This window comes from Ailuropoda melanoleuca, chromosome 2, assembly GCF_002007445.2.
Source record: "Ailuropoda melanoleuca isolate Jingjing chromosome 2, ASM200744v2, whole genome shotgun sequence".
In the NCBI taxonomy this organism is placed as follows: Eukaryota; Metazoa; Chordata; class Mammalia; order Carnivora; family Ursidae; genus Ailuropoda; species Ailuropoda melanoleuca.
In genome coordinates, this window is record NC_048219.1 from 57049139 (window position 1) to 57064715 (window position 15577).

At 36.3% G+C, this 15577-nt stretch overlaps 1 protein-coding gene across 2 annotated transcripts in view; it reads right to left on the reverse strand.

Moving 5' to 3' along the window:
* Window positions 1–10635: 10635 nt before the first annotated feature.
* Window positions 10636–15577, reverse strand: part of ODF2L (outer dense fiber of sperm tails 2 like) — a 312052-nt gene continuing 307110 nt past the window's right edge. For both annotated transcript variants that reach the window (XM_034653817.1, XM_034653816.1), the window contains 2 exons: window positions 14670–14795; window positions 10636–12205 (listed from right to left, as the gene is read on the reverse strand). In XM_034653817.1, the coding sequence (XP_034509708.1) occupies window positions 12077–12205; window positions 14670–14795 (255 nt within the window). In that variant the 3' untranslated portion in view covers window positions 10636–12076. The remainder of the gene's footprint in view (window positions 12206–14669; window positions 14796–15577) is intronic.

The window sequence follows — 15577 nt, forward strand, 5'->3', positions numbered from 1 at the left end:
CTGAATCCAGCAATACATTAAAAAAAATCATTCACCACAATCAAGTGGAATTTATTCCTTGGTTGCAATGGTAGTTCAATATTCACAAATCAATCACTGTGCTACAGCACAATAAAAGAAAAGAACCATATGATTATTTCAATAAATGCAGAAAAAGCATTTGACAAAGTACAACACACATTAATGATAAAAACCCTCAACAAGGTAGGTTTAGAAGGAACATACCTCAACATAATAAAGGCTATCCTCAAATTCTGAAAAACTGAGAGCTTTTCCTCTATGGTCAGGAAAAAGAAAAGAATGTCCATCTCACTACTATTATTTAACATAGTACTGGAAGTCCTAGCCTCAGCAATCAGACAACAACAAAAAATAAAAGGCATCCAAATCAGCAAGGAAGAAGTAAAACTTTTCAGTATTTGCAGATGACATGATACTCTATACAGAAAACCTGAAAGACTCCACCAAAAATTGCTCAGATATATGAATTCAGTAGACGCATGATAGAAAATGAACATACAGGGACGCCTGGGTGGCTCAGTTGGTTAAGCATCTGCCTTCGACCTGGGATCAAGTCCCGCATCAGGCTCCTTGCTCAGCGGAGGGTCTGCTTCTCCCTCTGCCTGCTGTTCCCCCAGCTTGTGCTCCCCCACCCCGACAAATAAAGAACTAAATAAATAAAATCTTAAAAAAAAATGAACATACAGAAATCTGTTGCATTTCTATACCCCAATAATGAAGCAGTAGAAAGAGAAATTAAGGAATCGATCCCATTTACATTTGCATAAAAAACAATAAGATACCTAAGAATAAAACTAACCAAAGAGGTGAAAGACCTCTAATCTGAAAACTATAAAACACTGATGAAAGAAATTGAAGATGACAAAGAAATGGAAAGACATGCTACACTCATGGATTGGAAGAACAAATATTATTAAAATGTCAGTACTACCCAAAGCAATGTACACATTTAATGTAATCCCTATCGAAATATCAAGAGCATTTTTCACAAAGCTAGAACAATCCTAAAATTTGTATGGAACTACAGAAGACCCCAAATAGCCAAAGCAATCTTGAAAAAGAAAAGCAAAGCTGGAGGCACTGCAATTCTGGACTTTAACTTGTATTACAAAGTTGTAGTAATCAAATGAGTATGGTACTGACACAAAAATAAACACATAGATCAACAGAACAGAACAGAAAACCCAAAAAGGAACCCACAATTATATGGTCAATTAACCTTCGATAAAGCAGGAAAGAATACCCAATGGGAAAAAGACAGTCTCTTCAACAAATGGTGTGGAAAAACTGGACAGCCACATGCAAAAAAATGAAACTGGACCACTTTCTTACACCACACACAAAAATAAATTCAAAATAATTGAAAGACCTAAATGTGAGACCTGAAACCATAAAAATCCTAGAACATAGGCAGTAACCTCTTTGATATCGGCCATCACCACATCTTTCTTTTTTTCTTTTTTTTTGAGATTTTATTTATTTGAGAGAGAGAGAGAGCATAAGCAGGGGGAGCAGCAGAGGAGAGGGAGAAGCAGACTCCCCACTGAGTAAGGAGCCCGACATGGGACTTGATCCTATGACCCGGAGATCATGACCTGAGCTGAAGGCACATGCTTAACTAATTGAGCCACCCAGGCACCCCAGTGCCACATCTTTTTAAGATATGTCTCCTGAGGTAAGGAAAACAAAAGCAAAAATAAACTATTGGGATTTCATCAAACTAAAAAATTTCTGTACGGTGAAGGAAATAATCAACAAAAATAAAAGGTAACCTTCAGAAATGGAGAGGATATTTGTAAATGACATATCTGATAAAGGGTTAGTATATAAAATGTATAAAGAACTTATAAAACTCAACACCCCAAACATGAATAATCCAATTAAAAAATGGCTAGAAGAAATGAATAGACATTTTTCCAAAGAAGACATATAGATTGCCAACAGACACATGAAAAGATGCCCAATATTACTGAGCATCAGGGAAATACAAACCAAAACTACGAGATAAAACCTCATACCTGTCAGAATGACTAAAATTATCAACACAAGAAACAACAGGTGTTGGCGAGAATGAGGAGAAAGGGGAACCCTCTTAAACTGTTGGTAGGAATGCAAACTGGTGCAGCCACTCTGGAAAACAGTACAGAGGTTCCCTGAAAAGTTAAAAACAGAACTACCCTATGATCTAGGTATCAAACCAAATAGAAAAACACTAATTCAAAGAGATACATGAACCCCGATGTTTATAGCAGCATTATCTACAATAGCTAAGATATGAAAGTAGCCCAAGTGTCCACTGACTCATGAATGGATAAACAAGATGTGGTGCATATATACCCAAACACATATATATATACACACACAGCAGAATATTATTCAGCCATAGAAAAAGAGTGAAATCTTGGAATTTGCAACATGGATGGTGCTAGAGAGTATAACACTAAGTGAAGTCAATTAGACCAAGATAAATACCATATGATTTCACTTATATATGGAATTTAAGAAACAAAACAAATGAGCAAAGGGGGTGGGGGAAAGGGAGGCAAACCAAGAAACAGGCTTTTAAGTATAGAGAACAAACTGATGGTTACAAGAGGGGAAGTGGTAGGGGGGATGGGGTAAATAGGCAATGGGGATTAAGGAGGGCACTTGAGATGAGCACCGGGTGTTGTATGGAAGCTTTGAGTCACTATGCTGCCCACCTGAAATTAATATTATACTGTATGTTAACAGGAATCTAATAAAAACTTTTTAAAAAGAGAAAAAAATGTCTTAAGGTTAGAAAAAATGGAATACAAAAAAATGAATAAACCCAACTATGTTAAAAATTAAATATAAATAGGCTAAAATATTCAGATGAGGATTGTCAAACTGAAAAGGCAACAAGCAAACAAACAAAATATATCTTGTGGCTTGCAAAATAAAATATAAAGCTATAGACATGTTGGGAATAACAGGATGGAAAAAGATATCCAGTGGACCCTTGAACAACATGCAGGTTAGGGGTATTGACCCCCGTGCAGCCCAAAATCACGTATAACCTGTGACTCCCCCAAAACTTAACTACTATAGCCTACTGTTGACTGGAAGCCTTACCAATAATGTAAACAGCCAATTAACACATATTTTGCATGTTATATGTATTATGTATTATATACTGTATTCTTACAATAAAATAAGCTAGAGAGAAGAAAATGTTATTAAGAAAATCATATGGAAGAGAAAATACAGTACTGTACTGTATTTATTGAAAAAAAAATGTGCACCCAGTTCAAACTTCGTTTGTTCGAGGGTCAACTGTACTATGCAAACAAATGCTAAATATGAAAGCTGGCATGACTACATGAATATCAGACAACAGACTTTAAGGCAAAAAACATTATTAGAAATAAAGACATTTAATAATGATAAAAGGGGTCAAACCAAAGGAAAACAATTCTAAATCTGTATGTATACAATAACATAGGTCAAAATAGATACAGGGAAAACTGACAGAATTAAGAAATGAGAAAAAGACACAGCTGAAACGTCAGAAAAGAAATAGAAAAATATACAATAATGATGGAAGAATTTTATATATCTTCACTATTCAGAAATTAAATACCATTGGGGGAGGTAGAGAAAATTGCTCTCATGCCTTAGGACACTGCCCCCATAGCTAAAATTGACAAGGATATTTTAAGGAAAAAAAATTACAGACCAATCTCTCACATGAACATAGAGGTAAAAATCCTAACCAAATATTAGATTAGTTTAATGCAGCAATATACAAAAAAAGATAATATAGGATGAACAAATGGGGTTTATTTCAGAAGTGCAGGGTGATTCAATATTTGAAATCAATTAATCTAATTAATACCATTAACCAAAAAGGGGAGGAAATTATATAATTATTTTGAAAGATACATTACATAGCAATTCATAAAATCCAACATCCATTCATAATGAAAACTCTTAACAAACTATGAATAGAAGGGCATTTCTTAGACTGATATTATATCTACAATAATCCACGGGTAACATTATTCTTAATGGAATATTGGAAGCTATTCTCTAAGATTTCAAAGAAGAAAACAGTATCTGCTGTCACTATGTCTGTATAGGAAGTCCTACCCAGTGTACACTGGAAGAAAGATAAGAGAAAGGCATAAAAATTAGAAAGGAGAAATTAGAGTCTTTATTTGCAAATGATATGATTGTATACAAAGAAGATCCCAAAGAACATAGAAACTATTAAAATTAAATTGCATCAATATATCTGAGTATAAGGTAAGTATATAAAAAGGAACTCTATTGCTGTTTCCCAACAACAAACATATAAAAATGAAATAAAAAAATACTATTGACAGGAGCATCAAAAAAAAAATCAAACACCGAGGCCTAACAAAGTATGTGCAAGGCATTTCATTGAAAACTACAAAACATTAACTGAGAGATTTTTTCTAAAAATTCTAAATAAGTGAAGGAGATACAATATTCACCAACAGTAAAGATGTCAGTCATCTCTCCCAAACTGATTCATATCGATCTAGAAGTTCAACACAATCCCAATCAAAAACCCCAATATTTAATTTTTTAGGTAGACATCGACAAGATGACTCTAAAATTTGCATTGGAATAAGAAGGTCCAAGGATGGCTAAAGCATCTTGAAGAACAGAGCTGGAGGACAGAGTGGTATTAGTGCAAAGATAGAAAAATTGAACAATGAAATAGAATAGAGTTCAAACAGAAACTACATATCTGATTTATGACATCTATCTGCCTTATGACACAGGTGACAGTGCAATACAGTAGGAAGAGGATTTGATTTTCAATAAATGTTGCCAGGTCAATTAGATATCCATATGATAAAAATTCTTATCTCCTGGCTCAAACCACAAGCAAAATCTATTAAAGATGGATTACAAATGGAAATATGAAAGGTAAAACAATAAAGCTTTTAGAAGAAAACATAGGACACCATCCTCATTAGCTTGGAATAGGCAAAGACTTTTGAAATAGGACACAGCAAGATGCTAACTATAAAGGAAACAACTGATAAATTGGACTATATTTGTGACAGTTAATTTTATATCAATTTGGGGGCGCCTGGGTGGCTCAGTTGGTGAAGCGCCTGCCTTCCGCTCAGGCCCTGATCCCAGGGTCCTGGGATGGAGTCCCACATCAGGCTTCCTGCTCAGCGAGGAGTCGGCTTCTCCTTCTCCCTCTGTGTCCCACCCCCTCCGCGGCAGCTTGTTTTCTTTCTCCCTCTCAAATACATAAAATCTTTAAAATCTTTATGTCAATTTGACTGGATCACAGGATGCTCAGCTTTCTGATTAAAATCATTTCTGTGAGGGTGTTTCTGGAAGAGATTAGCATCTGAATTGGTAGACTGAGTAAAGCAGATTGCCCTCTCCAATGTGAGTGGGCATGATCTAATCCCCTGAGGGCCTAAATAGAACAAAAAAGGTAGGGGGAGGATTCACTGGGGGGGTCTGCATGACTACTTGAACTTGAACATCAATCTTCTGTTCTCAGTACTCCTGGCTTTCAGGCCTTCAGACTCAGACCGGAATCTATACCAATGGCTCTCAGGCCAATGAACACCACCAGCTTTCCTGAGACTCCAGATTGCAGACAGCAGATCATGGGACTTCTTAGGGTCATGGTCACATGAGCCAATACCAGGATATTCTGTTTCCCAGAGAAGTCTGACCAACACAATATTAAGAACTCTGATCATCAAAAGTCACAATGAAGAAAGTAGAAAACATTTTATGTATCTCCAACAAAGATTCATATCTAGAATTCATTTTAGACTAACTGCAACCTAACTTGACTTTTAACAGCACAAAAAAATTTAATAAAGGGGGGCGCCTGCCTGGCTCAGTTGGAAGAGCATAAAACTCTTGATCTCAGGGTTGTGAGTTTGAGCCCCACATTGGGTGTAGAGATTACTTATTAAAAAAAATTCTGAAAAAAATTAATACAAATGAACATCAAATAAATAGACATGTAGGAAAGTAAACATCAGCTTCAGGTTTTAATTGAACTGACAACTAAAAATGAGAACTAAAAGTATAGTACTTCTCAAATTATGAACAAATGCTAATATTTACAATTTCAGAACTCCTTGTAATTTTCAGAGCATGCTCACATTCCTACTTCACAAGTTAGAACTAAAATTGAAAGATGACTTGGCCATATTGCTATTCATTTGAATGTCGAATGACAAGATTTAATTGTTACTAGGCGCCAGGCATTAGCTAAGCAATGGAGTGGCATGATGGAAATAGTTCCCACCAGCATCTAATTATTACCTTAGGATAAATGCCTAAGTTGAAAATTATCGTAGCAAATGGCATGAACAATTCTGTTTCAAGAACCTTGAAAACTTTCACAGCATTTGATACTATAATTTACATCTAGGCATTTATCCTAAAGTCATAATTAGATGTAGTATGATACCCACTGCAGAAAAGTTTGTAACAGAGAACACATGAAAACAACACAACTATCCAACTGTGGAGCAATAATTAATATATTATTGTATATGCAGAGATAAATGGACAGTAAGTCCCATTAGTAGTGTGTGAGAATTCTCATTTTACCTCTTTTCAAAACTAGGAATTACCTCTTTAAAATTACTACAGGGAAAGAAGAGAGATTCACTTACACTTCTTTACTACTAAATCTGAACATCTTACAAACATATTTGTTAGCCATTGGTAATTCTTCTCTTATGACTTGTCTGTTTTTATCCATGGACATTCATATTTTATTAATGTGTAACACCTATTTATATGTTGGGCAGGAAAAAGAGAGTAAATAAATCTTTTGCCTACTATATTCTCAAGTGTTAGGCTTGGTATTTTAATAGGAGTCAACTCATTTAAAATTAAAATTCTTATTTCTAATTTCAATTTTATGAACACTATCAGAAAGGCTAAAATAGAACTCTCAAGACAAGTTCAAAATAGTAAAAACCAAGTGAGACTTCTGGCATGGAAATGAAAACTTATGAAGTTTTAAAGAATTAACTGTGCTCATCTGTACAAGTAAAACAAAATCTTTTAAATATAAAAAAGTTTTAGATAGTATTCAGGTGGCATTCAAGAAGTTTTAGTTACCATTAATTATGAAAATGAAATTGCCATTTTTTAACGATCATTTACATATGCCTTACCATATTAGATTCAGATGCTCTTTCTATTCACTTATTTTTAAAAAATTGAGCTCTTTTTTTTAAAAATGATAGGAAAGAGATCTACTTTACAAAAACATTGCAAAAAATAAACTTTAAGCTTGCATAAAGGGTCACAGTTAATAATTAAAATATTTAAAATAATGTGTGACAGCTAACTACAGTTTTAATTTTTCTGGTTTTAAGCTTAGTCTGTTGTCAATATTAACTTCAGTGAATAACAACAAATGATACAGAGGGCCCCTAACAGTTCTTTTTCCCTCTAAGCACACCCCAAGCCATGCCAAAGAAAGAACAAGCAAGATACTTATTTTTTAAATGTACCTAAACTTTACAATTTTAAGGAAATCTTAAATTTTAAGGAAAAAAATTTATTTACTTATTTTTAATGTTTTCTTTCTTTTGTGGAAGTGTTACTGGAAAGTACCACAACTGGTTGCAATGTTAAATCAAAAACACTATTGTTATACTTGGGACTGAAGCAACTTTCTCAATTGAGTAGAACCAGAAGAAAAGACACCGCATGCGATTTTTGTTAATGCTTAGACAAGAAAAAAAGAAATTCCTCTTAAAACCACCTGAAGTAACCCATTCCACTTTCCTGACTCACTCCCAATGCCAATTCCCTCCCATTTTTCACTGTAGCCTCTGGGACACACATCTGATTATAGACAAGGTTCCTCCCCCCCACCCTGAATCTCTTCAGACTCCACCTCTGCCTGAAAGGAAACCCATCACCTCACCCAGGAACTGCTTCCCTTGCAGCCAGCAGGAGCGTGGGCTACTCATTCTTCCAGACTGTGTAACTTCCCTACCTTTCCTGGCAACTCCCCTCACTCTACTTTGAAGCTCAGAACTAATGGCAGTATCACCATCCCTCCATCTACCTATCCATCCAACAAATATGTACTTAGTGGCTGCTCTGTGCCAGGCACCATGTTAGATGTAGGCTATAGAACAGTAAATCCCACTGTTAGAGTCTAGGGAGACAAATGTGACACAATCACACAGATACAAAATTGCCAGGTCTGAAAGGAAAGACTAAGAAGCGATATGAAAGAATGAGAAGGATCTTTAGTCAGGCCAAAGTGGGGGAAAGAGTATTTCAAAAGGAAGGAAGGAATGAATTTGGTTTTCAGGGAAACCATGTGCAACTGGGCATGGTGAATGAGGAGGAAAGCGGTAGGAGAGGGTGAGGAAGTGGGCAGAGCCGTGGGGCCATGGACCTGAGGGCCAGAACATGTAAGGCTTTATGGGTCATGCTGAGGATCTTGTATTTTATTCTAAATGCCATCAGAAACCAGTGGTAGAGTTTTAAAACTTTCATCCGTTAGCACAGTGACCTACTCATCTGCCCACATTTAAACAGGATGCTTGCTTTTTAGCTCTACTCCAATTCCTTCCACATCCTAGATGGCTTCGACATCCACGCCTTCTCAGTTACATGGCATCCTGCGCTCCAGTGACCTCCACTCCACCTCAAGCAGACTTCTCACTTTACCCTTGTCCCTAGCTATTCCCCCTGTGAAAATACAGTTCCAGTATTTCATTCTCAGGCCATAACCTCTCACCAGTCCTACTCTTCCACTCCCTAATATGCCTGTCCTCCAACCTTTAAAATTTTTTATTATCTGATTAGCAAATAATTGAAAGTAATGTAATCTCATTGGAATAAGTGGAATAAATACTATTTCCTCCATCCTTAGCAAGGCATGTAGGCCTCTCAACACCTTTCTCTGTGCTTATACCAACATATGTAAACTTATTCACAAAAGAGACACTTGTTTTGATTACAAAAGGTGAATCATACCAAATACATAATTCTGTGACTCTTAAGATTAAAAATTTTATAAAAATAAAAATCATGAACAAATCTCAAGCCAGCAGATATAGATTGGATTCATTCTTTAAGTTGCTGCCCGGTATTCTAGGTACAGACAGCACTGCCTGTGCTTCCCCTCCATAGGGGCTTTCACTTGTTGTTCGCTTCAACAAACTTACTGACCCCAGGACACCTTGAAGTGGGCTCTTCAGTGGAGTGAAGTGCCTCCAGTCTTGGTAGTTGAGAAGAATGGACGCTCATGACTGAAAATGTCTGGGAGCAGAATGGTTCTTCACAGCCAGAGGGTAGCAGGTCTCGGGCCATGAGAACCAAAGCCACCTTTCACCACCTGGTTTGCTACTATCCAAGAAATGTGCAGGGCGGGCTGCTGGCAGGTATTGAGGGAACCACAACCATGAGAAGGCAAGGAAAATTAAAACTTATATGGGGTTTGGAAAGAAAGATGGCTAGCAGAAGAGAAACTCGAGATTCCTACTATAGTAGAACCAATGGAAGAAACAGATGAGAATTTTAATGAAAATATAATGGACTTACAGCACTAAAAACAAAAAAAAAACAAAACCCAATACTTTCAGGAGCTAAAAAACATGATTTCCTAATTAGAAATTCAGTATCCAACAGAAAGAGAATGACTGCCCTTGAAAACCACATTAGTGGTCATAAAAATCAGGTGGAAATACCTCACAAGATACCCTGTGACAGACCCTGAGGAAAAAGGCAAATTGTGTGGAGATCGTATCCAGGAGACAAAACAAGGAGGAGGAGAGGAACATGTGGAGAGGTAATAATTGCATAAATAATGGGAAAAAGAAACTTTTAGGACTCAAGAAAGTCCTGAGGCCCTGAATATCAAGGATAGAGAAAACCCTGCCAGGCTGTCAGCACCGCAGGACAAGAGCTTTCTGGGATAGTGGAGAGCTGGAGTAGGGACACTGCTCAGGGACACCAGGGCACTGACTCTGGGCCTCCCTGATGCTGAGTTTGGTTCACACACCGGAAGAGCCCAATGTCTGTACTTCATGCTAAGTTCTTCTAGGGTCTGGCACACTCCTGTTAACCTTTACCTTTATGAAATGTCTACGAAGGTAGTATGATCATGGTCAAGAGCAGAGACTCTGGATGCCTGCCACTTACTAGCTCTGTGGCCTTGGGCAAGAAACCTTTCTGTGTTTTGCTTTCCTGAAAAATAAAGGGAATTAATAGCACCTATTAAGTGCTATTAAGTGTAAAGATTAAATGAGTCAGTACATGTCCCACACAGGGAGCTTTGTCCGGCACATAGCAAGTCCTCAGTAAATAAAAGCAGTGTTGTTGCTGCTGCCACTGCTTGCACAGAAAAACAGCACTGTACATAGAACTTTAATTTTAGAATCAGAAGAGTTGAGCTCAAATGTCGACTTAAAATTTAAGACTTTTATACCATAGCCATAGTAGTTAATCCTTCTATGCTTACATTTTTTTTCATATGTAAAACAGGAATATGAATACCTTTCTCTTCAAACATCCATCCATCTACCCACAAACATCAGCCGAGCATCTACTACGTACCAGCTACTGTGTAGTGGCTGGAATAGAAATATGAATAAGGTACAGTTCTGCCCTTCAAGAGCTCAGTCCAGTGAGCAATACTCAAGAACCTCAGTTTCCTTTCATCAGAGTATTTCTTAAAGCTCCCTTTGCCTTAGGAGGTGAAGACAGGACCACAAGGGTCAAGTATGTGTTTTAGTAAAAGTATTGATTAAAAAAAAAAAGGCAACACTAATATTGTTAGCAGTTGTTGGGCAAAACTGTGGCCAGTTCCTGAAATTACCGTATTACGCTATTTTAAGAAAAATACTAGTAAGCAGTTGGGTCACTGACAAGCAGCTCCTGCAGATGCTACAGCAGCCCTGGGAGTGAGGGGCAGAGAAAAGCAGGACCCCATTTCTGGTCAGAGAAGAGCATGAAACATCTTGGGGAGGTAGCTCTGTTCATAGGCTGAAACGTGTAGGACACAATTTGCTTCTCTGAATGATCTTTTGAGACCTGAGTGCCCTTTGAATAAAGAGCTCTCAAGCCATTGTCTGAGCCGAGCTACTACTACCTGATTCCTTGTTGACAACATCAATCCCCTTTTAGAGGATTCTGCCTTGGCGCATCGGGTAGGAGATTGGGGGGAATAAGTTTTTGGTTTCTCTTCTATGTCACTGCAAGGATAAAGACCTTATCCTACAACTTCTCGGTATTAAAGTGCTTACTTTGATCATCCCAAGGGAGCTGGCTATGAAAAGGGATGGGAAAAGTTGTTCCCCTTTAATCTTTTAGTTAACTCAGGGGCTTTAGAATGCCTACAGTGATAATATCAGACAATCAATGATAAAAAAATGAAATAGAAAAGAGACTGCGAATTCACAGGAGAGCCCAAATGCCCTTTCTTTATAAAGAAACAATGAATGCCATCATATTTTCATCTGTCACCATCCGTTGGCATTTAATAGCTATGATTTAAAATTCTATATTAAGAGCCTCACAGAAATTATAATGGCATCATACTTGAAACAGTATTAATTTGACATTTGGTATCTTTAGAAAGTATGTAATTATACTATTAACAATTAATACCCAGAATATTTTTCTTGATTATATATATATCTATCTCACCACAAAGTAAAACAATTATATATGTTATTCAAAATCATGTATTTGGCTCATAACTGGCCTAGATTTATTACAAATTCACTTAAATGATGGCTACAGTCACAAAAAATGATTCTGGCTTCTTTTGTATGTGTGAAAACCATTCTAAAAATCAATATAATTTAAATAGGTATAAACCAGAGCTAAATGAAAATTATCCAGCAAAAAGGAACACTAACATCTGTATCTTAAAGTTGCAATTGGATAATAAACTGTATTTAAGAACACTACATAAAAACTCTACTACTACCACCCATAAATTAAAGTATATTTATTATTATTTTTGTACCTAATCATGTTTCAGACTTAGAGTAAAATCCTATTGCTTATAGAAAATAAATCCAACCATTTATCCAAACATTGTTACATAAGAAGTTTTAAGAAACTGTAAATAATTCTTAATACTCTCATTCTGATTCTCTGACTTTTCAAGACTATGTTGTATTTCCTTCAAACATACTTCCTGGTGTTGTGCTTGCTAAAGAAAGAAAAAAAGAAAGAAAGAAAAATCAATAATGGCATTCATATCAAAGGGTGGCGTCATAATGTAAAATTTATATATACGATAATTAAATACTGACTTTTAATTATTTAAGAGAGAATTCTAACATCTGATATGTGCAAACAACTTATCTTAGAGCTCACTTTTCTTTAAAATCCGGCATAACTAAAGTACATACGTGGTTGATCTCTACTGTGATATAGTTTGGTGTAATACATAGTCAGCCTCAAATGATTACATATTTAACATGATTAACATAATAGATTTCATTTAAAACTCTCATAACGATTTTTCATCACATTTAACATGACTTATTTTAATATCAGTTTTTGCCATTTTCATATTTTATATCGTAAGACTTTTGCTGCCTTAAAAAGTGACAGAATTCTAGTTTTGATAATGTCAACATTTTATTTTTCAAATCCTTTAAAAATAAAAAGAACTCTAAATATTATAGGTGTTCTTTATTTGCGGGAAAAATTAAAAGCCCAATATATTTTTTAAAAATATTCAGTTGCAGGGTGCCTGGGTGGCACAGCGGTTAAGCATCTGCCTTTGGCTCAGGGCGTGATCCCGGCGTTACGGGATCGAGCCCCACATCAGGCTCCTCCACTATGAGCCTGCTTCTTCCTCTCCCACTCCCCCTGCTTGTGCTCCCTCTCTCACTGGCTGTCTCTGTCAAATAAATAAATGAAATCTTTGAAAAAAAATATTCAGTTGCATATAAATTCTCAAGTAGATCTGTTTACTGAAAATACTCCAGATAGATAGACTGCAAGTATTATCTAGCTTCCAACTGAAATGTAGTCACCTTAAGAAATCTTTCATTTTCTTCCTATCTGGTAGTCAATGACACCTGATACCTTCTGAAACTGACTGATGCCCCTTGGAGGCAGTGGAGTTAGGTACGAAGCAATGTGCTAGGCTGGGCTACACAGAGTCATAGAATGAATACAGTGAACCCTTATGGAACATCATCAATTTTATTCAACAGTTTGGAGGGAAAAATATTAATAAGAACACACTTCTACTGTAGGGTAGAAAGTAAAATGTTCATAGATTTTAGGATCCAAAGACATTTCAGGCTTCAGGCAGGTCAGCCTGGGTTAAGCAGGTGAGGCCACGCTTGGGTCTGTGCATTCACTCTGCCCCAGCTGAAGCACTTGGGCAGAAAATCTGAAGAAGGCTACTGTGGGCAGGGCACTGTGGAAGACATTGGGGTATAACCGACTATGAGACCAGCTCTCAGGAGTGCTTACAATTCAACTGGAGCTAAGACACATACACAAAATAAATACTGACCTGCCCACAGAACTGTCCCCTGGAAGGGACAGAACACACAGACTCAGCAATGTCTAAATTTTTGCTAGAATTCCACATTTTTACTACTGTAAAAATTATCAGATTTAATAGAACATCACAAATTAAACTTATTTATTTTGGCAGATTTAACCAAGCACTGGGAAAGTTATAGAGAAACCCAACTCATCTCACTAATTTTTTCAGAAGCCTTAATTACACACATTTTACAGTATCAGAAATTCTGATGGTGAGAAAAAAAATTAAAAAATAAATGTATAAATAAAAGATTTAGAATAAAGAACAGACCCGTGCTACATTAGAAGTGAGAAATGTTTGTTCTGAATAAATTGCCATGGAAATTTTGATGGTGATAAAATTAAATTAATATTGCATGTCAAAAATCATTTAACTTTTGAACTTTTCATATCTTCAACTTTTTAGACACTTGGGAATGAAAAAATAGTTCTTGTGGAGTCTCCAGCTCCCAGAAAAGATAAAGTATCATTTTCTATGTCATCAAATAGACAGTTTTCAAGTAATTTAGTCACAACTAGTGCTAGCTTCCATACTATCTTGTGCCAATTGACTAGTTTCATGAATATTTAGGAAAAGACATCCGAAGATTAATTAAACACAGCCAATTTGGGATTCTCATTTCATGACTGAGTGGCCCACAGCACCTATCTTATATGCAGATATAACAACACTGAATATTTACTTAATACAAACTCATCACTTTCTAAAGTATAATATTCATTACTCAAGACAGATATCAAAGTCTAACTCAAAATAGTTTAAATTGTGTATCTTAAAAAAAATGAAAAATTTGTACCAGAAATTCCTGAGTAGATTGTATCTGTAACTTTCATTAAGCAGCTGTTGTGTGAAAGTAATATGCAGGAAAGGGCCTGATGAGACTTTGGGGAAATGTGGTAGGAGCTACCAAGGATGCAGGGTAATAATTCTATGGCATTATCATGACATTTGAATGTTTATGATTTATGTTATTTGTTATTCTTAATACTACCAGTAAAGCAAGAGTCCTGATTCCCCTCACTTCACACTTTAACTACATGGTACGAATGTTAAACGCTAATTTATTTTTTAAGAAAATACATTAAGCCATACTAATACTTACGCTGTTCATTTTGCAAACAAGTTGATTTTGTTCTTCATTTTTCTTTCTAAGTTCAGTTTCCAGACCTAATATTTTAATCTGTAAAGCCCTCTCTCTAGACGACATTTTCTCTAGTTCTTCAGAAACCTGTAATTTTCATTAGAAGAGTAAAATAATTATGCTTTCTTTAAAGTATGATCTAAAGCCTTGACACAGTTATACTGTACCTCTTTTTCTGAACAGTTTAATTACAAAATGTTTAAAGATGTTCTATCCTGAGGAAACACATATAGCATAAGTATGTTTACGTCTCTTTGCAGTAAAAGTATCTGCAAAATTAGCCTGAGACGGAAGAAGTATACGTATTTGCACTCCTCTGTGACTTAGGTAAGTGTTTTGCCCAATACTGTATTTTTATAACCTGCTGAGACCAGCTGGCGTGTTGTACTGTATTTATATTCACCTTGGTGTCCAGAGGTGGGCTGGAGCACAGCAAGTTCTTATTCAGTGAGAACAGTAGACTGGATGAGATTGGGGCAGGGGATGAATACACTTCACTCACACATACAAAAGAGACTGGTTTTTCATTTATTCAGTTCCAAAGTGGCCTGAATTTGAGTTTTCTTATTTCTATGATTGCTTATTTTAGCAGAAAATCTAGCTTAGCTATGTTCATCTAACAACTCAGATATGTGGGAGCCTATTTGCAAGAATGCTAGGTTGGAGCCACACACCAGAGTAAAAGTTGAGGCGAGGACTAGTTCAGGAGCAAGGAGCTAGTGGGAAGGACTGTCCTCTACTCACACTTCTATAAACTCAGTTCTGAATTATTATAAAGTCATTGACAAAGATTTCTTTTGCACAATTTCCAAGGGCAGTTGTGTGTGAGGGATGCTAGCAGGATCTGGAAGCTGTAGGGGAAAGAGACT